A 23746-nucleotide genomic window follows, 5' to 3' on the forward strand; every position below is an offset into this window, starting at 1 on the left:
CGTTGGCTAGTCAATCACTCCTATTTTCCTCTAGGAATTTTGAACTACATGTGTAGACTTGATGTTCTTAGATGAGAGAGAGAGAGGGAGAGAAGAAATAAACCCGCTGGGAGAGAGAGACATACTAGACAATTTAGATGTGCGAGAGAGAAGAAGAGAGAAAGAAAGGGAGATAAAGAGCGGAAGAGAGAGAGAGAGAGAGAAAAGGCTACAAAGATAGAGAGAAAGATCAAGATAGAGAAGGAGAGAGAAAGAGAGAATGAACCAGAGACAGAGAGAGAAGAAAAGAGAGAGAAATAGGAAAAAGAGAGAGAAAGAGGGAGAAGGAGACAAAGAGAGAGAAAGAGAAAGAGAAAGAGAGAGAAAGAGAAAGAGGAAGAAAGAGAGAGAGAGAAAGAGGAAGAGAGAGAGAGAGGGAAAGAGAGATAGAGAGGGAAAGAGAGAGAAAGAGGAAGAAACAGGAAAAAAGAGAGAGGAAGATAGATACAAAGAGAGAGAAAGACAGATAGAGAGAGAGGGGGAAAGAGAGAGAAAGAAAGGGAGAGAAAGAGAGAAAGGAGAAACAGAGAAAGAGAGAGAGGAGAGAGAAACAGAGAAAGAGGAGAGAGAAAAAGAGAGAGAAACAGAGAGAAAGAGAGAAAGAGAGAGATAGAAAGAGAGAGAGAGAGAGAAAGAGAGAGATAGAAAGAGAGAGAGAGAGAGAAAGAGAGAGAGAGAAAGAGAAAAAGAGAGAGAGAGAGAGAGAAAGAGAGAGAGAGAGAGAGAGAGAGAGAGAGAGAGAGAGAGAGAGAGAGAGAGAGAGAGAGAGAGAGAAAGAGAGAAAGAGAGAGAGAGAGAGAAAGAGAGAAAGAGAGAAAGAGAGAAAGAGAGAGAGAGAAAGAGAGAAAAAGAGAGAGAGAGAAGGAGAGAAAGAGAGAAAGAGAGAAAGAGAGAGAGAGAGAAAGAGAGAAAGAGGGAGAAAGGGGGAGAGAGAAAGAGAGACAGAGAGAGGGGGAGAGAAATAGAGAAAACAGAGACAAAAAGAGATAGAGCGAGGGAAAGAGATAGAGAAAGAGAGAGAGGGAAAGAGAGAGAAAGAGAGAGGGAAAGAGAGAGAGAGAAAGAGAGAGAGAAAGGGAGAGAAAGTGATAGAGAGAGAAAGGGAGAGAAAGTGATAGAGAGAGAAAGAGAGAGAAAGTGATAAAGAGATAAAGAGAGATAGAGCGATAGAGAGAGAAATTGGTAGAGAGAGAAAGTGATAGAGAGAGAAAGTGGGAGAGAGAAAGAGAGAAAGTAGTAGAGAGAGAAAGAGAGAGAGAAAGTGTGAGAGAGAGAAAGTGATAGAGAGAGAGAAAGAGAAAGAAAATTATAGGGAGAGAAAGAGAGAGAAAGTGGGAGAGAAAAAGAGAGAGAAAGCGAAAGAGAGAGAAAGAGAAAGAAAATTATAGGGTGAGAAAGAGAGGAAAAGTGGGAGAGATAGAAAGAGAGAGAAAGTGATAGAGATAGAAAGAGAAAGAAAATGATAGGGAGAGAAAGAGAGAAATCGGAAGAGAGTGAAAGGGGGGGGGGTGTCGTTGACTTAAAGTCGATCTCACCAACTTCTACGACCCATACAGCGAGCGTGATGTCGCACGTTGTTGTCGAAGCAATTCCAACGTCGTCGAACACACCCCGCTGAAGTTCACAGTCGTCGAATGGGGGCATCGCCTTCCTCCCAAGCAGCAATCAGAGAAAAATCTATCTTTGAATTCTCCGTAAAGGTATCAATCCCCGCTCTTCCCCTTGCTTTCACACGTACTTCTTCCAATTATTCTAATTTCGATCGTTCGATACAGTCACAATTTGATCTCTTCTCGAATCTGTTTTCCACAATTTCGGGAAAAATCTGTTCTTTTTAGGCGAATGTTTTTTATCTTCGACGATTTGCTGTTACGGTTCGAATCATGCGAGATAATTTTCTTTCTTGTTTGTATGGGAATAGCAACCTGTAAGAGTTAATGTCGAAAAAAATGAATGAAGTTTTTTATTTCTGTCACAGAAAAAGGAACTCCTTTTTTATTATCTTAAAACGTCTTCAATAATTTATCAGGATAATCAAGGAAATGACGTTGATCTTGGAAGGTACAGAGGAAAGGTTCTCCTTGTGGTTAATGTCGCATCCAAATGGTACTTTTAATTTTGAGCTTTAGTTTTCTCTCATAATTATTGTTTTCTCATCTTTTATGTTATCAGATCTGTAATCGATATCTTTTATCTTCTTCCATTTTTCTCAGAATAGTTGATACAGCTCTCTTCCTTCTCTGAATAAATTATTTCTGATTTTTCCTCTATTTTCATATTGTTGGCCAAACAGCGGTTTAACAGACAAAAATTACACCCAGCTGACAGAGCTTTACAACAAATACAGGAATAAAGGTTTGCTGTACCTATTTCCCTTTTTCTTGTCCTTTCCCTGGGTCTTTCTCAAAACTTTATTTACTTGTATTAATTGAGAACAGGCCCTTTCATAAACATGCGTAGACATCGTTTGAAAAACTGATGCTTCTGACTGATGAGCTTTCTATTGTACTTATTTTCATCGTATTTATAAATTTTCTAGTTTTTTCATATGACGTGATTAATGTTTAGCTGAATTCAAAAACATTATGTTATTCCATATTATACCTGTCTCTTTTCTGTTTACTGATGAACCCTATCCCTCTCTCCCTTTTGTTTTCTTAAAACATGAGAAATCTGTGTGCCATGACACTGTTTGCATCTACGTGGCAAGCATTATCATCAGTTAGGCACATGTTGCACTCATCAACCTTTATCTTACTGTTCTTTATCGCTGTAGATACGGTGCTCGTTCATATTTGTGAAGTGCACTAATGGCATGTGTGTTAGCTCTGATGTGTAATGATGGCTAAAGAAATTTCGATGAATCACTGTTTTTTGTAGTGTATCCATGGTAGCTCAAAAAACTTAGTACCAGAAAGTATGGATCTTTCCTTGGAAACATGAACAGTTATTCCAAACATTCTTGTGTTCTTTGGTTAAGAAAAAAAAAGTGTCCCGTCTACCATCCTAAATAAAATGTATACTCTTAATTAATTGTTTGCATTTAAGAAATAGTGTAGCATAATACCAATCAGCTTATGAGTCTCCTTTGGAGAAGAAAATCACTTGAACATTTCCTTGGAAACAAACAAACATTTTTAGTTGCATTCAGAGCATTTCTGGGCTGTGATGCGAAACATATCAGATTTGGTAAAAGACACTTGAGGAAAACATACTGTTAAACCAATGCGATCCACTTCCTTTTAACCAACATCTCATACCCTTGCTGTGATTCTTATTGTGCAAGCTTCTTCACCGGATTCAGCGGTTCACTTTGTCCCAAAAGTCATCATGTATTTTTGTGTCATTACTTCATCTTTACAACCCCAAGCCAGGAATGACCCCTGGCTGAATATTTCTTTTTTGGAAAAGTGATTTAAGGCGGTCACCCAACAGAGCAGTAACCACCCAAAGTTACATTTGAAGATAGCTAAAGCTCTACTCACTGCACGGCAACCCCTCCCTTATTTGATTACCCCTTGAGCGAACATGAGGCCACATGGGCAAGCCCATCCTTGGCCCCTGACTGAATATTTATTAACCGGCATTGGCTACCCCTTCTCTTTTTTCCATCTGTACTGTATCACGAATTCCTCAAATAGGGCCTTTATCAGCCAGCCTATTTTTACTTGTATTAGTCTAATCAATGGCATATTTAACTTTTTGGTCTCCTATTATTTGTGAAATAGTTAGTGATCAAGGATCCTATTTTTACACTTATCATAGACGATGTCAGATTTTGTTTCATATTTTTTTACTTTGATTTCTTATTTTATCTTCTGGTGTGTACCTAGATTTCGAAATTTTGGCCTTCCCATGCAATCAGTTCATGAATCAAGAACCTTTGACCAGCCAGCAAGCTGTAAATTTTGCATGTGAGATGTACAAAGCTGAGTATCCCATATTCCAAAAGGTAAAGTAATACACTTCCTCTTTTTAATTTAACGGTAGCACAAAATGGTACGACAGCAGTCAATAAATATATGGAAAAGTATGGAATTGTATTTTGTGGCCACCTCAAAAAGTCATTGGAGTCCCGTTTGCTAAACTTATGATGTTCTTGTGTCACATCAGACTGCATAACTTCCTACTCATGGACACCAGAGATGCTTTGGTCTCTGTATTTATTTATTTATTATTCTTTTTTTGAAAAAAATATTTATTTATTATTCTACAATTATTCGTTTGTGTTTTTTCTTCACTTTTACAGTATTATTTGTTGTAGTTATTGCTGGCGTGCTAATTGAAAAGAAATACAAGGATTCTTTAAAATTTATGTAATTAGTTTCCTATCCTTCAGTTCAATTGTATTTAAATTTTGGTGTATCAGAGACCTCACATGTCGTATTGAGGGAAAACATCCTCTTCACATTTATACTGGTTTCATTCGCGGGGTTGATTGTCCTTATATTTAGACCAAAAAGCAGTTATGATTAATTTTTTTCTAGAAAATGGTACAATTAGAAAAATCGGATACGCCCCCGGGATGGAGGATAGGATTGATTGGTAATTTTTAGAGGTTAAAGGTTGAAGAATAAAGAACAAGAAGAGAAAAAGAATGTTGATGGTTCCTCTAAACTTCAAACCTGGATGTCGGAGAAATCCATAGGACTCTCCCACCCAATACAGGCCAGTGGCCTTTTTCTGTACCATCCATTGGCACCCTAGTATTCCCTTGTACATTCATATCTACTTGTTCAATGTTTACTGAGGTGTCCTGGTAGTTGACTGACTGATGCTTCTTTCTGTGCTACGCATGACAGACTACCCAACGGGGATCGTATCAAAATCCTAGTACCTGAAAGAATGATCAGATTCAGAGGAAAATGTTCCTTATTCTAAAAGATTTATTATTTGGTTTGCCCCTTATCATTGGGTAAAGTTTTATTCTTGGTTAAATTTTCAAAATACCACTTGCTTTGCATCTTTTCCTTTATGCCTACCAAAAGAAGGCCAACAAATATGCGCAGCAGAGACCTAGTCCTTTTGGCTATGTATCTGGTTCTTCAGCTGAAAAGTACACAACTTAAGGGAACCCATTTTTAGAACCGCAGCCTAAATCTTTACTCGCTCGACTGCCAGTGTAACAAAAAAAACATTTGTTATTTTTGTGCAATGGACAGATGCTCCTTCCTCGGTCCCTAACCCAGAGATTTTCATTCACTTTTCCATTCCAAACAAACAACAGAAGGAATTATCAAAGATTAATATTAAAAATTACTGTCGTACCACTCTCTGTTAATTATCAAATCGAGGAATTGAGCTGGCTTATCTTCAAGTTAGATGTTCCACAGACTAGCTATTTTTTGGAGCAAATGAACTTCTCGTAATGACCGGCTTCAAAAATTTTGGCCTAAATAGTCCTCACATCAAGTTATCTGAAATGTCCTTTGTTTCTGGTTGTGAAGAGGTAAAGAAATTATTTAGATTCCTGCTTTGACAACTTTGGTATGTATGGTTATGGTTCTATATGGACATTTTCTCCCATTGGCCGCTCATGTCTTAAGTAAAAAACACCACAGGAGATAGGCAACAACTCCAATGTTCTCCTATTATGAGTGCACGGAGTTACCATTTAAAGGCATGAACAATGCACAAGGCCTCCTTTAGATCTGAATTCCACTATTCCCTAATATTCTAGTTTCCGTTATTGTTACCTTTATATCTCTTTAGACATTATGGTGTACTAGACAATACGGATATTTTCACTTTCCCTTTGTAAGTTCCTCATCCATATGTAAGCACAATGAATCCTTTAGTTAACAGTGTTTGGTTTAATATCCATCAATTCCGGGGGGCTGCGGATCGGTTCACAACCTTGCTTTGTTCTCATCCGACCTCTCTCATTCCTCGCTATCTCTCCGTCCCTATGGAGTTCCAACATTTTGAGATAACAATGACAAAAATGCAGAAGATAGAACTGAGTTTGACAGGCCTTAAAGACCAGTAGGCCTGTCCATCTTTATTTCTCCATCATATGGTTTCATATAGGATATTTTCTTTCTCACTCGGGACGTTCTTTCTCTCCACTTGTACTTTTTCTATCTTCCACGATGGGACCTTACCCAGCTCTCAAAGAAGCTTTTTTCAGCTATTTTACGGTCTTGTTTTGGTGTGAACAGAATAATTTTGCAATTTTTGTCTATGAGAGCTAGGGTTGGAGAAGACATTTATTTTATAGTTGTACCTTTCAGTTTAATCTCTTGTAATTTGATGACTTATCCTTCAGTCTCTGATTTCTGCTTCACTCAAAAAAAATTGAATCATCGTCCATTCTGTTCCAATTATTCTAATATATCAAGGACCGATTTCAGACAAGCTCTCTGAGAGAAACATAAACCTTGGCTGGTATTTCCTGCAGATTCATGTAAATGGCCCTGCCGCCGCACCAGTATACAAATTTCTTAAAGCAAGCAAGAGCGGATTTCTGTGTTCTAGAATTAAATGGAACTTTACCAAGTTCTTGGTTGACAAAGATGGAATCGTCCTAGATCGTTACAGTCCAGCAACTGAACCTCTGCTCATTGAGGTCAGAACCCTACCCAAATAATAAACTTTTCATTACTCGATTACCCAGAAATAAGATCATTTTGTAATTCATTGCTGACCCAGACCTTTGCTGTGGATCTCAGAGAGACATTCAGAAGGCTTTGGGAGAGATTTAAACTCATCTAATGTTCCAGAGAAATTCCCCAAACAAACACGTCACGTGATTGGTACAGGTAATGCTTTTGCATAGAGAACGTCGGTTGTGGGTGTACAATATTTAAGGGTCTCTGTGACCAAAATTTAGGGTTCTCACCTTGTCATGAGTCACCTTGTCATGATTTAGTGGATGGCATGAGGTGAGTGATAGGAAATATGTTATCAGTATTACAGTTGGTGGTGGGTGTTTACAGCGTATCGCACAGAGCTGACATTGACTAGGGTTTGGCACGCGTCAATCATCATGTCAATGTGAATGTCATCTACCCTCATCAACATTGACTATGATTGACATCTAACCTTATTGATATTGACATTTATGGTATCACCATTGATGAATGACATTGGTACGGTACTGCAGATGGTTGACACAGTCCCTAGACGTCAACAGATAATTTTGCTATGTTGTAGTTGAAAATATGTCAATTATGATGATACTTTCAATGCCAACGTCATCAACCCATATGGGTCTTGGTGATGATGTCTATGGAAACATTTTAATGTACATATCGTTGACGTTGATGTCGACATTGACTATCATTGACTTTGATGCCATTATTGTTTTGAATCTCAGCATTCATCATCGTAAAAATATCAACTTACCTAAAATCTTGTTAAAATGTTAGTCAAACCCAGTCAATAGCATGTCAGCATCTCGTCAATGTCAACTGCCATATGGGATGATGAGATTGATCCCTATGGATGGTTGACATCCTTAATGTTGAATGGTCAATGTCTGTCAAAGGCGAAGTCAATACTCACCGTCAATGTCAATAATAATGACAAGCCGTTTAAGGTAGAATTTATAGTTATATGAATTTACAGTATCTTTTTAAAAAAAATATGAAATGAATTTACTGTATCTAAGTTCATGTGTAAATTATCATTAAAAAAATTATTTATCATTTGACTGAGAGATAACTGCTTTATTGTGTGCCATTTTCTACGAGTTTCGAATTTGATTAATATTTGACGTTCTGCTCCGTGCCACACTAGTTCTTTTATATGAGACAAGCTCAAGTAACAAAAAATTAATCAATTTTTTCTAATAAGTTTGGGATTTATTAAAACAACATTCATTTTTTTCCTATAAAAAGTACTGTGGCACAGAGCAGAATGTCAAATATATACAATAAAACGTCTACAATTAAACGTCTACCTTTCACTATACACCCTCACCTCTCAATTATTTTATCTAAACTTCAGTAAAAAAATCCACATTTTCCCAGTAGACAATATGAAATCTAAGTTCTCATTATTAAAATTAAATAATTTCAAGTTATGAAAATAATGACTTTTCTTTCAGATGTTGAATGTTATTCAATTCACAAGTTGAATGACACGGAAACACGAGTAATAATATATTTTGCCATAACGGCGATCAGTTATCAAAACATGTGTTTCAAAATCAACAGACTTCTAGAGATGAATTCAAACACCATGCTCAAAGAATGTTACTGTAATCAGTTCTACTAGCAAGCACTTTCAAGACAGCGCATCACGTTTAATTTCAAGAGTTTTCTTATGGCAAGATAGTACAATGCAGAAATAAACCACAATTCACTTCATTCATCATTTGTAGATAATTCTACATTCATGAAACAAAGTAATCATCCAATTGTGCTGCTTATAGTTCATGGGAAAACATGTATCATTTTGCAAAAACTGAAAGAAAACTTGAACTTAATATCATTATCAACACATTTGAATTATAATTTAAAGTTATCTCTTGCCGCTACGAACATAGGTAGACATTTGTGTATTTTGCACTTCCAAACATCACTCAGCATAGGATGGTTCGCCTCATCGGATATCATTATGATGGGTGCATTTAGAGGGCTTCTAAATGAAGCAATGTAGACTCATTCTGATAGGATCCCACTAGGGATGTATCATCGCCGATGAAATATGATGATATAGAGAGTTCTTGGGATGAAGAGGGGAAGGGGAATGGTCAGGGAGAGGCTGAACAGAGGGGTAGGGGTTGATCAAGGATGAGCTGCTTGAAGATGCGGTGAAGAGAACAATCACAAGAGACAGGGATCGTCGGGGAAGATATGAAGCACAGACAAAGGGACGGATACTTCTAATAGCAAATACTTCTCTGGATGCCCTCCTAAAGGAGAGCATCCTATTTAAAGGGAAATATGCGCAAGGAAAAGGACACGACTACCCCTAAGCGGAAATTACTGGATTAGGGATTATATCACATTCCAAGCCATTCTAGTGCCACCTCCAACATCAATCATTAGAATAAGTTGCAATACCCAAATGATTTTTTTTGAAGAAAATAAGGAAGACCACCCTTAATTGGTGGTCAACCTGCTACCATTAAAAATAGAAAATATGTACATTCAAGATACATACAGGACCGAAATGGTCCACCAATCACTTCCCTCCAACCCAAAAAGACACAAGTGTCTCAATGTTGTGAATGATGTTCTCCACTGACACCCGCCTCCTCTTGTACACCACTTCCTTCCGGCGCAGCCATAACGCCCATAGCACCGCAAGTAGCCTCCTCCATTCCAGTCTGCTCCGGTACCTACCACCAGTGACTGAGGTCTAAAATGCCGCGCCGGAGGAGATATTCACCCCTGGTATCTGTTGCACTGCCCATACTTCTTGGGCGAACTGACACGTGAAGAATAGGTGGGAGCAGTCTTCATCGACCTGGGCACACAGGGGACACTCGATGGAACCTGCCGGATTCCACCTCCTCTAAAAGACTTGTGTGACCAATCTTCGTCATCTCAATAACCAGCCAAAGAACCACACCTTGAGAGAAACTTTTTGCATCATCAGCCGGGAGCATGAGTTGATGGTTGTCGAGTCTCCCCCCGCTTCCCCTCGGATCTTCAAATATGCATCCTTCGCCGAGAAAGATGGCCCTCGCCACACCAGCCATCTCGATATACATTCGATGGACTGATATGTGAAAGGTTCTCTTGCATCTCCATCAGTTCCTCAAACCGTGGCTCTCATAATGCCCCATGCACAATAGGCACCCAAACTCCAAACCAACATTCATCGACCGCGGCGTTTGGATTCCCCCTAGAGCAAAAAGTCTTGGATATTTCAATTTCATGACGCCTTGATTGGACCAATTGTCGTTCCAGAATCGAAAACTGGCCCCATCCCCCAACTTGGGGTCAAAGAACTCACGGATGTGGGGTATACTATTATGCAAATTGCGCCAAAAGGGGGGTTCCCCCAAACTTTAGCCCATCTTCTCCCCCAATCAGTCTCCGCGCCATATCTGTCCCTAAGGACATTGAGGATGAGGCCCTCCCCCGGCGTCACAATCCTTTCCACCCATTTGGTCAGTAGTGCCAGATTCATGGAGTCTATGTGGAGTATCCCCAGCCCTCCTTGTTTCACGGGCCTGCAGACCTCTTCCCATGCTACTAGGGGTACCCCTTACGCCCATCCTCTCTATTGGTTCCCCAAAGAAACCTCATCAGTCCCTATGCACTGATGGTATTTTAAACACCAACATGTAAAATATTGGGATCACAATAATACCAAGCGACCCCCTTTTGATAGCACTGATTGCAATAATACCAAGCGACCCCCTTTTGATAGCACTTTGGCCTGCCATCCTTCCAACTGCCTCTCCACCTTCTCGATCACTGGTTCCCATTCTGTGGTTAAAATACGTCTCCCCGTCAATGGAAGACCTCGATAATTCATTGGTAGAAAACCCTGAGGCATGCCTAGCACGTTGGCGCATTGCACTTCTTCCACCGAAGAAAGTCCATATCCCACAAATGCCAACAAAACCCAGTTGATACATAACCCCGAGAAGTCTGCAAGAATATCTAACAGTGTAGATAGTGTGTGAGCTTCTGTCATGGAACCTTCCTTGAAGAATGCCGTGTCATCTGCGTACTGAAGTAGTAGAATGGCCCCTGGGAAGCTTGCAGTCAGGAAGCCCCTTAATATGCCGCGTTCGCATTCCTTAAGGGTGCAGGAGGCCAATGTGTCCACTGCTAGGAAAAATAGTAATGGGGCTAATGGGCAACCCTGCCTGACTCCCCTATGTGGGTGTATCCATCCCCCTTCTGCGCTTCCATTGTCCAGAGCTGAGGATGTGTGGGATGTAACACAGCGTCGTATCCATGCCACCCATACATTGGGAAAGCCTCGCTTCCGGAAAAATGACCATAGGAATCTCCAATCGAGCGAATCATACGCTTTGGCAATGTCGACCTTCCAAATAAATCCCTTTGTCCCCTTTCTCTTCCATGCTGAAACAATTTCTCGTTCCACCACCGCACTATCCACCAGTTGTCTACCCGGAAGGAATGCCGATTGAAATGGTCCAATTAGGCTCCCAATTACCCTCCTCAACCGGTTAGCCAACACCTAAGCCATGATGAGGTATATTGAGTTCGATAGAGCAATGAGTCTAAAATCCCCCACACTCCTGGCACCTATACACTTGGGCAGCAAAAAAAGATGAGACCAATTGAGCCATTCCAATCTAGATTTGCCTTGTCTGAACTCATCCAGGGTACCCATCACATCGGATCCCACAATATCCCAGAATTCGTTGAAGAAGAAGACTGAGAATTCCGTCAAGGCCCGGTGCTTCGTCCCCATTTAATCCTTGGATCGCAGCCCACACTTCTTCCAGAAGAAATGGTTTCACTAACTCTTCTTGTTGTTCTTGGGACACCTTTGATGCACTTCTTCCGCTCCATCTCCATTAGTTCTGAGCCCCTCGGTTGGTTATCTCTCTTAAATGATCTGCGTGTGATCTGCCAACAGCTTGTGTCGCCACAACTTCTCGGTTGCCCACTTGTACTCGTAGAATATGGTTTGAACACCTCCTTCCATTAACCACCAAATGAAAAAAACCGAGTGTTGGCGTCTCCCTCCTTCAGCCAGAGTTGCCGCGACCTTTGCCTCCAATTGAGTTCTAGTTTTTTATCTTCTTCATCCACCACTGTTCTGCATGCTTTGCTCTCATGAAGTTCGGCATCTGTTACACATCGGGTGTCTTCAATCGCATCTAAGTACTGGACTCGTGCTAGGGCTTCCTCTCTTCTACGATTTCTTCCTTCTTGTATCTTTTTCTTAATCCTGATAAGATGTTGTCGCAGACCTGCCAGTTTGGTAACCAACTGTGCCCTGGATGTGCCCGGGCTGGATGGGCCATCCACCAAGCTGTCACCTCTTCCCTGAACCCCTTCTCTCGAAGCCACGACCGATCCATTTTGAAGTACATGGGCCAATTCTATCCGATGTTATCTTGCCAAATAATTGGTACATGGTCAGATAACGGTCTGGGCAGTGCTCGGACATCAGCCAATGGGTATTCTTTAAGAAATTCTACCGAGCAGAGAAATCTGTCCGGGTGAGAGTGTGGAAGGACCCCTCGTGCTGCGCCATGTGTACGTGCAATTTGTCAGATCCATTTCTTGCATTCCGGCTTCAGAAATGAAAAACCAAAAAGCCTCAGAGCCTGGATCCTGCCCTCCTCTCCCTTTCATTCTATCTCCCCATTCCACAACTACATTGAAGTCTTCTCCAAACTGCATTGGAATCCCATGAAAGAGTGAAGCCACTCCTAGCTCCTCCCACAGCCTGTGCCGTCGGGCTGCAATAATTGGGCCATAAACCGATGCCACCATGCATTAAAAACCATCGCTCCTTCTCTTCAGCTTTGTCACAGACACATACTGTCACATCCAGGACCCTTCTTTAGCAAAAGTCAATGTGTTCCAAGCAACCTGTAACCCTCCAGATCTACCAATCGCGTTGACTGCCACAAAGCCATCGAGAAATCCTCGTCCCACCATGCTCCATTCCTTTGAAGTGAAACTCTCCATCATTGTCTCATGTAGGCAAACTACTGTGGCCCCCTATTGCAGCAAATACCTTCCCACCACTCTTCGTCTCCCTTCATCACAGAAACCGTGTACATTCCATGAGTCGCACTTCATAATTGAAACGATGCTTGCCCCCCTTTTCGCCTCTCCGGCGTCACCTCCACACAGTCGGCCACCTCACATGCCGTCAGGTGTGTGACCTGCTCGTCCTGTAGTTCCTAGTCACTTTTGTGGTTTGAAGACTCTCTGATCTCCTGCTCCTTGGTGTTCAGCCCCCTCGATGTTGCCCTGTTCATATCTTGTCGGAGTCCCACTTTCTTTGACCTTCTGCGATCAAGCGCATTTGACTGTGCTTCCCGGCCACCACCCACGTCTGCTTGCTGTCCCCATCTGTCTAGGCCAATTTTCCCCGACCGTAAACCACGTCCTTTAAACGCCGAAGGTCTTCATTAGTGACCCGCCGCGCTTTATGGTTTGCCCTTGTCCTCCTCTGTCGCGGCAGTGATATTCATTCGTGATGTCCCCTATGGTTGAGGACGACGGGAAGTTCGATGCTGTACTCTCATAGCTGGCCTTATTTGTGATTACTCTGTCTGGTGCTACATCTCCCACCGTAACCTGTTGTCCCGACTGTATTCCTGTGGGTGGGCCCTCCATCTCGCCTTGTCGATCGCCATTGTCCGCGGCTGTGCGTAGCGCTGGCGGAGGTGTCATAGGTCTTATTCTGCCTCTGAAGGTGCCCGCATATCCATGGGACCAAACCAATCCAGGTATCGAATCCCCTTCTATCAATTCGACTTCCACTAGCACCACCCTTGGGTTCCCATCCTCCAAACCTATCGATATGATACGCTTAAGATTTCCAAATGAAGTGACTATCTTCTCCAGCGTCGATTCTCGACGATGCACCAATGGAACCCCATGCACCTCTACTACAGTCCCCAATTTTTATTTTGATCAGCCCCATCCGTGGGGAGCACTCGGCGCCACCTCACCTCCGTGGTGTCATCGACCGCTGCGTCCAGCCACAGACCGCAACATATTCAGCCATTGATACCCCTCGAAGAATTAGGGTGTTCATATCTAGTCTTTGTAATTCTGCCTTCTCCATTGTCGGAACTTTCTGCCATATGCCTTCTCGGACCTCTAACCCTGGAGATTCCTCGAACACGTCCCCCACTAAGCACTTTTGGAGTGAACTAGCACATATATCTACCCCCTTTGCAACTAGGTGGGTAGTTTGTTGGTCCTGTCCCTCTGCATCCGCGGCAGATCACTGGCTCTCTACATTCTTTTGCTTGGTGTCCCATCATTAAACATCTGAAGCACCTGTTCTCCTCTCTGGCAGGCCACTGAGATGTCATTGTGTTTTTGGATTGTGACATTTTAACGTGACGAGAACTCACTGTCACCCATCTTTCTTCATCGTCTTCCGCTCCATGTGCTACTCCATTCCCTCGAACTAAGACTTCTTCACGTGGGCTTGAGTCTAGTGCTCAGACCCCATTATCTCGCATGTGTGGTGATTGCTTGTGCCTGGCTGCAACATAATTCTCTCTTTCTGTGAACATGACTCCAGGGTCCCCCCCCATGTTCCGAGCGTATGTGTGGTGATCCCGCACTCTCTAGCCCTGATCCCCTGCCGCCACCTTCCCTGCATGGTGTAATCTTCTCCAATCTCCTCCTAATCATCTTCATGGACCCTCCCTGTGCATGCATGAAGCCCTCTAGTGGGTTGCACATGCTTGAGTGTCTTCTTTCTGTCACCAACTGTTCTCTGCACATTTGCCCTGTGTGTCCGTCCAGCATGGCTGGAGGATCTTTGGTTGGGGACCTCACGCCATCTCCTCAGGCCCTCCCGCTGAGATACGTCCCAGCAAAGAACCTCTTCGCATCGGGAATTCTCCATGCAGAAACCTTCTTGCTGGAGACCATTGTTGAAGACATTCCTCCGTGATCGCAACTCCGCATTGGGAATTCTTCAGGCAGGGGGACGCTGCTCGCGGCTCATCCCCCTCCCATCATCCCTTTCGCCCCGGCGGCTGACGTCTGGGTGATCGCCGTGTCTGTGGACTCTTCCCTGCCGCCCCTCTGCCACCTCTTTGTCTTCCTCCCTATTGGCCGCGACCCTTTCGTCGCGGTGGCCGACGTCGTGTCGGTCGTCACGTCTGAGGAGTTTGCTCTGCGCCATTCTGTCATCCTTTCGCTTTCCTCCCGATCGGCTGCTATCCTATCATGACAACGGCCCACTCTGAGACGTTCACCGCCCCTGATGGCTTCATTCCTCCACCGCTCCATCTTTCCCATCTTCACGTCTATCAAGTGCTAGGGTTTGCGCAATGGCAGAGCAACCAGCAGAGAAGGTGGAGACAGGGCAGAGAGTCGGAGCCCCGTGCCCTTGGCGGAGTGTCATAGCGGCGGACCTTGACCTCATCCTTGTCTGTACTCAAAGCATCGGAGCGCCGGTGCGCCGACGACATCGGAGCGACGTCGGAACATCGGAGCCCTTGTCGAACTCGCTGGAGCCTCCTTGCCGGAGCGTCCTCTTCGTGGTCTTGCTGTTCTCCCTCGTCCCCACCGGAGTCTTTCTCCCTCGTCTTCGTCCTCGGCTTCTCCCTCGTCCTCTCTGTTCTCCCTCGTCATTCTCCGATAAGGGATCGAAATCCCCAAATCCAAGGATTGCCGATCAGGGATCAGGGATCGTCGTTTTCCCTTGCCATTATCAAGCTAAAATGTCATACCATGATCATCCAGTAACCACAGTCAGTAAGAGACAGCATATTGCTGCAATGTTTTCTACTAAATTCCTACAAATCATTTTCCATCCCCTAGTAACATAGAAAATAACCTTTAGAACATTATATTGTTATGGAATCTATTCATCATAGATTTTTATAGTTCATGATGTGAGTACTTCCACGGCTCCTATCATCATATCCAGCCCAACTAACCTTGAGCATTGCTATCGATCATGTATGACTAAGTCATTGGAAAATGGAATTGCTATTGGTCAATACCAACGCTTGAAATGTATTTCAATGAGTATTATATGAAAATAGGACAATAAATGTTACTTATAAAGAACTCAAAATTTGTAAAACTTATGTATACGAAAATTCTTTTGAAATTAACGTAGTGAAACTAAGAGTAAATATATTATCTTATTAATTGAAAAAGACATTAAACTATTATTGTACTCATGCAACAGTGACAAAAGCAATTCTTCTCCATTTGTTAATCATGTTGTCTAAGTCCATCCACGCAAGTTAGCCAAAATCATAAAAAGAATAGGAAACCTGAAAACTATTCGTCATAAAATAAAGCCCTGAAATTTCTATTTTCTTTCTACGAAAAATATACAGAAAATAAAGTGAAATTTCAGATTAAAAGTGTAATAAATAAATACATCCAAGTGATATTGTGATACGGTCCCTATAAGAACGTATGAAAGGAGAAGGAAAGGGCTGAAAGTCAGTGGGCCAGCTAGCACTGAGCTGGCCAACTGACTTACAGTTCCTTGGATAATATCTTAGAAAGGAAATAAAGAAAAGGGGGATTATAAATAAAGGAAGGGAGAACGAGAAAGGCACGGAGGCTTTGTGTTTTCTGGGAACAGGTTATTGTTGAGGAGCGAGGGCTGCATTCGGCGTGAGTCTCTTCAGGGGTCGTGGCTGCAGAGTAGAACGAGGACGAAGTCCGGGTGTTCTTATACAGCAGAGGCTAGGAGTGAGGATCCAATTTGTAAGTCCATTTATCAGCAATTTCTTCACCTTTCTATACGGAAGTGTATCATATTGCTACTGAATCTGATGTCGCCCATCGAAGATTTCACAGGTCTGGTGGCCCCATGTTTAGGGGCGTAAATAAATATTTGACAAACGAGGGCCTGGCATGAGCGTTTGAAGAACAAAGTTGAGAAGGGTTATGATGACTAGTCCTTAAATGGTGATTAAGGCTTAGGAATAAGACAGTTATGGAGAGAAAGGTGGTGTTGAGTATCTGTCGTCTGGGTTGGGAGTTTTCCGTTCGAGGGCTCCTTAAATAATTGTTTTTATTTTCCTGGTTGTGGTGGACTCGTCTTTGGACGAGTGAAGTTCTGATGCCTCTTGAGGTTTTTCTTCACTGTGGTCCTGATTTATCTGTTTCTCAATTGTTTACCTGCGGTTGTGACGGTGGTATTAAAGACATGATTTGCCTAGATGCTAGAAAATCCCATGCTCTTTCTCTGGGAAGCCTGGCTAGATATATCTCTGACCATGCACAGGTCCCAACTCCCTTTTCATGCAAGGCGTGGATGGAAGGGATTTATGAGCAGTTGCCACCCAGCACATCGTCAGTCACCCCTGCCAACTGATCACCTCAGCTGTCCACAAAGAAACAAGTACTCTATGCACCCCTGAAAGCTCCCTTATGACCATTGGCAAGAGACCAGCATTGACGAATCTGCCTATTAGAGGCAGAATCCGAAGGAAAGAAAGTTGAAATCCTACAATACCTCAATGATGAATGATATGGCCAAAGAGCCGCATTAAATAGTGGAACATCACCATAGAGATCAAGCAATATGAAGCAGACCAAAGGAATTGCCTGAGTAGATGCATGTTGAAGATACACAGGACAGCTGTTCTTGAATTTAATAGGGAGTCTTATGCCACAGCGAATGTTGAAGATGAGAGATTTAACTCACAATATTGATCCTTGACAGTGGGGCAATACCCTCCCCCGGCGCACAAGAAAACTTGATGAATTAGTCTCTGCACGGGCCAGATTCTTTCGCACAATAGACAAATGTCCAATATAGAGCCTTCTTTAGAAGAGATGGAAAAATATCCTGGAGGGAGTTCCATGTGACTTTCTTCATTTACATCTTCAGGATGGAATGTGTTCTAGATGCCAGCTTGACCTTGATGCAAGTGCAAGCAAGATCCTCAGTGTTGAGCTTGGTACAAATACAAATGTTTCTGTGAAGTCTATACTGAAGGATTGGGTGGAGCCTTTGGCCACAAGTCTGGATTTATGCCTTTATAATGACCCATTAGAGTTCTATTTTAAGCTGTATCCCAATTTATATCCAACGGTCTTCCAGCTATGGGGCAAAAGATTAGTAGTTCCCAAGTCTCAGTCTTAATAAGTGCATCCTTCTCCTGATCCATGATTCTTCCACTGTTCTTCGTAGAACTTCTGTAGAGACCCAATCAGGGGCCAAACAACCCTCTGTATTTTTGGCCCCATAAATGGGGCCAAAGCTAGCCCAGCCCACTAGGGGTTATGACTTACGGTGCATCGTGAGTCATAACAGGAGGGGGACATTGATCGTAAAGGCCGGAAAAAACCATTGTAAATCTCTGCCTTCCTCTTCGCTGTCCTTCTTCGCCTTCTTCTTCCCTCCTTTCCCTGTGGCCACCTCCAGGTGTATCGGTGGCACAGACATAGGTGTTCACAGCGATACAAACAAGCGACTGCAGCCTTCATGGGACTTCCATTCCTATCTTCTGTCCCTCTCATTTCTGTTAAACATCTTGCCAACCCTCAAACATTGCTTGACTGTGGTATCAAGTGTTCTTGTTGCTGAGCAAGAAGGGGGGTTCCAGGTTAGTATGGAGCAGGCAATATTCAGAAGGGAGACTATCGTAGCTGACTATACAGGTAATTGGTATCTCATTTTCTGAGTACATAGTGCTTTATCTTTCGGCATGTCAATTAGGGATCATACCTTAAGGCTTTAGAGCTATTAGGCATGACAATCTGCATGACCTGATTCAAACCTAGATTTTTGTTTGTGTCGAAAATGGGAAGGGGAGAGGCCGAGCCTATGAGGGATCAGCCAGGATGAACCGTTGCCCGAATATGAAGTGAAGTAGAGACAATCATGGGAGAGGGGACTGTCATTCAGACAAAGAGGCGAGACTTAAACATCACAGAGATGAGAATCTGGGGACTGCAACTTCAACTTCATTCTTCTTGGCTGCACTCCTAAAAGGGTGGCTACTGTATTTTAAGGGAAAACATGTAGGAAAAATGACTCGAATGGCCCTGTGGTCGAAGCAACTAAAATGCGCTTAGATACAATCAGGGAATGCATCATGAGATTTTCATGATGTTGAAAGATTTGTGGAGCAAGTCAAGCCTCCCCTAAATTTAAAATACCTTTGGGATGCTACCTTTGCATGCTGGCTGATAGGCTGTGTTTCAAGTTGCACCCTTCTCCCCATCTTATCTTCGTAAGCTCCTATATGATGTCGGACGTCGTCGATGAAGTTGTCTAGTCGATACCGAGACGATGCTCGGATACCAAGATGGTGTCAAACATCGTCAGTGACATTGTCTGACGGGTAAGTTCCCTAAGGGGAATGTAACTACGTGATGTGATGACCCCTAGGAGGATGTACGTGCAGGCCCTGACTCGTAGAGTTTGTCGATCTCCGAGCTCCGGGATGGGCGATCGGTGATGGTGGCCTTTTGACCCTCGCCGGAGCGATGACGACGACTACGGCGTCGAACTGAATAATTCCATGGATGCTCGCACGCAACGGACGGGCTTGACCCGTACCTCGGAATTCACACAAGTTGTAGTTTGGATATCTTCAACTCTCACCTAGTTCTAACCAGAGTGCGGTGGAGTGCAGTCAAAAATATACTGGAAGACGTGATATAACTGACGAGTAAAGTTGAACCTCATACCTCGTCGGTGCGGCGTTTGTCGGCGGGATCTTCGTCGGTGCACGGGCAGGTAGGCGGAGGTGTACATAGATGGGCACGGCTTGGATCAACTGGCGACGGTGGCACAGCGCAGGAGCGATGGAAGCCGGAGGCGAAGAGAGTGAGGGGCAGCGGCAAGGCAGCTCTAGCAAACAGCGGTGCTTGACGGGTGCAGCCTGATGGTGGATGGCGCGAGCGGGGACTAAGCAGCAGTTGCGAGCAGCAACAAGTGGCTCGGAGGCAGGATGTGGGTCCATGCAACGGCAGACGGCATGGTCGTACGCGTAGATGGCTCGAGCGACCAACGGGTCGCGTGGCTATGTGTCGGCAAGGTGATCCAGCGCGAGGTCTCGCGCTGCGCAGGTCGGCATGATCGTGCTACCCTAGCCCGAGCGGCAGTGATGGCGCGTCACCACCGGTCGTCATCGACCCAGCAGCAGAGGAGCAGCAGGACGTCCCCGACTCAGCACCCGAGGATCCGGCACTACCCAGCTCGCCACCGAGACGAGTCCAGCCACCACGACGAGCCGCCGCAGCAACACGGGATCCCGCATTCCGTTACTCGGCATGACGCGGACGCCGACCACCGGAGCACACCGTTACAGTCAGTTACTTTATCTTATAGTTTTCCCTTATTCGTATTGTCGTGTAGCGGGGGAAGGGCCTGACAAGCCCGTTTCCTATTTTTCTTGCTTATTTTCCTTCCTTTTCTTTTGTGTTATTGGACTTAAGGAAGGGCCCATCTTCACCCATATATAAGGGGAAGAGGTGGGCGCTTCCCTCGCCTTTGACCTAAATTAGAAGTTGCACCTTTGGAAGGGAAGGGGTCAGGTCGTGGAGAAGAAGAGAAGAAAGAAGAAGAGGAAGAAAGAAGGAGGAGGAGGAGAGAGGGAAGGAAGAAGGAGAGGGAGAACAGGGAGGAGGCGAGTTGCACCAGCCCCGCTCCCGCCGCCGCGAGCCACCGGCCCCGCCGCCGCTCCTGCATCCGCGAGCAGCCGCTCCGGCCGCCGCTCAGGCCGCCGCGAGCCATCGCGCCCGCGCAGCGCCGCCGCGCCGAACCGGAACCCGCGCGAACCGCCGCGCGAGCCCCGATCCTACCGCTGCCCCTGCAGCCACGAGAAGCCGCTCCCGCCGCCGCGAACCGTCGCGCCCGCACAGCGCCGCTTGCGCCGAATCCGATCCCGCGCGAGCCGCCGCGCGAGCCGCCGCTTGCCGCCGCCGGCCGCTGCGAACCGCTGCCGCGCTGCGGCCGCAGCGCCGCCTGCGCGAGCCGCCGCGCCAGCGCAGCGCCGCGCCGAACCGGAACCCGCGCGAACCGCCGCGCGAGCCCCGATCCTACCGCTGCCCCTGCCGCCGCGAACCGTCGCGCCGCACAGCGCCGCCGCGCCGATCTGATCTCGCGCAGCCGCCGCGCCGCCGCTTGCTGCCGCTCCGCAGCCGCATTCGCTGCCGCGAGCCGCCCGCCGCTGCGAACCGCCGCCGCTGCGCCGCAGCGCCGCCTGCGCGTGCTGTCGCGCCGCCGCGCGCGCCGCCACACCCGTCTCCACCGTCGACGCTCCGCGCGTGCTGCCGCTGCTTCCGCGACCTGCCCGAGCTAGGCTGCACCGAGCTCACCTGCCCCGCCCGCCGTTGATCCAGCCGTCGAGCCGCCGCGAGCCGGTACTGACCTCGCCTGCGCCGAGCCAGCCCGCACCGGACTCTGCTGATCCGGTCGTGGTCCTGCACCGAGCAAGTTGCACCGACCGCCGTGATCCTGCACGACTGGTGCGCTGCCGAGCCGGATCATCTCGAGCCAACGAGTCAGGCCACCTTGGGCGAACGGCACTAAAGCCCCCGTCGCCAGCGCGACGAAGGTAGCTTCTCCACTTGATCCTCGGTTCCTTATTTCTTACAGTACTCTTTCGTATTGCCTCCACCGCGCTCGGGTTAGATAGGTGAGTGAGATAGATTGAGAAAACGACGAAACAAAGACGAGCGTCTTACCTGTCCGGTACGAGTCGGGACGCCCCGACGCGTGTGAGCATTCCAGTGGGGGTTACCCCATTCGACGGCGTGCGCACCCTCGACCCACCTCGGACGACTTGGAGGGCTGGTTCGACCCAGCTTGGCGACCCCGTCCCCGCTCCGGGTTGGCTCTCATAGCTTGTCGGCGCATTGCACGTACCATAGTAGGACCATCATCCTCGTTATCGTCATTCAAACATTTCTGTTCTCCGCCTATCCATCGGTTGACGTCGTGGACGTGAACCGATTAGTTAGTGATACGACACCGAGTTCCTACCCTCGGTGACGGTCGGTCGCCGTTGAGACGACGTCCGGCATCAAATTGGTATCAACAAGAGCGGCATGGGCGCTGAACCAAACGGCGTCAACGACGTGACCTGGCAGACCTCGGCGGCCATTAACAGCGTCGTTGCTGGCGTCTTGGGCGGGTCATGTAATTTCAGCGACCAGGGAGGACTAGCGGTCCAGACCGATTGAGGTCGGGCTGCCAAAACAATGCAATAACACGTCGTGCAGGTGGGCTGTCGGGGTCAACATGGGGGCTGCATGGTCGTTGATCGACGGTAGAAAATTGACGTTGTACAGGGGCACCACGTGAGTTGACCAAGGGGGGTCAGGGTTTCCATGGACGTGGGTTGATGGCACTGGCAGAAAAAAAAAATGGCATCGTGCAGGCGGACCGTCAGACCGACACGAACCCGGCTTTCCCGTGGGTAAGAGAATCGCTGAGGCTTCCTCCCCCTTGGAACGTGGTCGACGACCTGATGGACGGGCTGCACGAGCACAACTGAGATCGTCCGGACTGGTGAGCCAAAGTTCTCGAGCACATGTGCGTCCTCTTCCCTCTCCTCCTCTCCTCTCTTCTTCCTCCTCTTCTTCTTACGGTGGGACCAGATACCGAATGACAATTCTCAAAGATAATACCTGATCTAAGACTCTAGGGCTCCATCGTGCCCCCTTTTATAGGGGCACAATGGGGGGAGGGGGGGAGGGGGTGGTCTTATACATAGTTCCCCCACTTTAAGACAAAACAACAATAGTTTCTGACATGCGTTTGACGGCGTGAACACGGCACACGAAAACACGACGGACACATAACCGACACAAAACAACGTGACTTACACAAACTCATGAACACGATAAAACACCGAACATAAGAAGCATGAGCCGACAAAAATCAAAACGGTCGGATAAACGGACATGCTTTACCTGGGGTATTCGAACCCGGGTTTTTCACCTTCGCCTTGGCGTGCCGGTCGAGCGAAACGTGAACCGGCGGGCCGTCGATGACGATGACGTTGGTGCTGAAGACGTCTTCGACAAGATGGACTGGCGCGCTCCACTTTACCTCTCGTGTTGCAGAAGTCATAGGAGAGGTGAGGGAGGAGCTGTATCACTCGTGTAGGTTTATGTCCAACATCACCAGGCACACAGTTCTCATACCATGTGCGACACCATCTCCTGGTTGGTCTACCAGGTACTGCTCTAATTTCAACCGAGAAATGAGGAAAGAGTTTTTGTCCCATTAGGTTTTCCCTTTGTTAGGTGGCTCCCTATACCTTTAATTTATGTTATTCTTTAGTAGGAAGTTATCCACGTCTTATGAGTGTCTCAACTCTCTATTTCATTCCGTTCAGGGAGAAGAACCCTGTCATGTTATTTTGCAAGTTGTTTATTATCTCATGACTAAATCTCATAAGTGACTCACGTGAGTGATCAGTTATGCTCTCACGAGAAAAAAAGTGGCCACCTCTGATTTTTTGGTGGCCCACCAATGTATAGAAACCCAATACTGAAACTGGGAAACCCTGACTACAAAATTACAAAGTTGTTTTCAAGACCCTAATTCGTTCTTAAGGACCGATGGCTAGAGGAGAGATTCTTCTCATCACCTGTGTTAGTGATTTTGAGTTAATATAAATGAAGAATTTCTTGGGTAGGTGTCTATGTAGACCCCATAGAGGCCACATGCCAAGATCTGCTTAACTGGGGATCTTGTAGAAATACAACTATAAATGAATTAGGGAAAATCATATCATGAGGGATATAGGTGCTATGCCCAACAGTTCTACGCCGTGCTGACACAATTCAAACACTGCTCAAATCAGACTCCAGGGACTGTGCAGTTAGGTTAGGGTTCACAGATCATCATCCTATATGTGCAACTTAGCTATGGGATGATCATGGTGACAAAATAATCAACAGCTGTTGGATGAAAAGGATGATGACAATGAAAAAATCATCACCATTATTATCAAAGTCCACTCGTAGTCATCACTCCTGTCCTCTCGCTTGAGTTCGCAGGCAATGACAGATTTGTGGTAGTGATTGTCGTCCCAAAATCTCATCATGATCATCAAATCCTAAATGTTAATGATGACTAATGATGATGATGATTCATCAACCAATGAATGACAAAAACA

At 45.6% G+C, this 23746-nt stretch overlaps 1 protein-coding gene across 2 annotated transcripts; it reads left to right on the forward strand.

The window, feature by feature from the left end:
- Positions 1-1546: 1546 nt before the first annotated feature.
- LOC144714556 (putative glutathione peroxidase 4) lies at positions 1547-7138 on the forward strand. Of its 2 annotated transcripts, none has more exons than XM_078589314.1 (6): positions 1547-1739; positions 2069-2145; positions 2333-2394; positions 3873-3991; positions 6440-6607; positions 6691-7138. In XM_078589314.1, the coding sequence occupies exons 1-6, from the start codon at positions 1674-1676 to the stop codon at positions 6751-6753; spliced, it is 555 nt and encodes a 184-aa protein (XP_078445440.1). In that variant the 5' UTR covers positions 1547-1673; the 3' UTR covers positions 6754-7138. The 2 variants fall into 2 exon arrangements, with proteins under 2 accessions (XP_078445440.1, XP_078445441.1); XM_078589315.1 differs by having other exon boundaries at positions 1552-1739; positions 6711-7108.
- The last annotated feature ends 16608 nt before the right edge of the window (positions 7139-23746 follow it).

The sequence above is a fragment of the Wolffia australiana genome, chromosome 17 (genome assembly GCF_029677425.1).
Source record: "Wolffia australiana isolate 7733 chromosome 17, ASM2967742v1".
Taxonomy (NCBI): Eukaryota; Viridiplantae; Streptophyta; class Magnoliopsida; order Alismatales; family Araceae; genus Wolffia; species Wolffia australiana.

Coding starts and splice junctions, on each gene's coding strand:
- LOC144714556 (XM_078589314.1), top strand. CDS start 1,674: ATGGGGGCATCGCCTTCCTCCCAAGCAGCAATCAGAGAAAAATCTATC. Junction 1,740..2,068: donor TCTTTGAATTCTCCGTAAAG/GTATCAATCCCC, acceptor ATAATTTATCAG/GATAATCAAGGAAATGACGT. Junction 6,608..6,690: donor CTGAACCTCTGCTCATTGAG/GTCAGAACCCTA, acceptor TTGCTGACCCAG/ACCTTTGCTGTGGATCTCAG.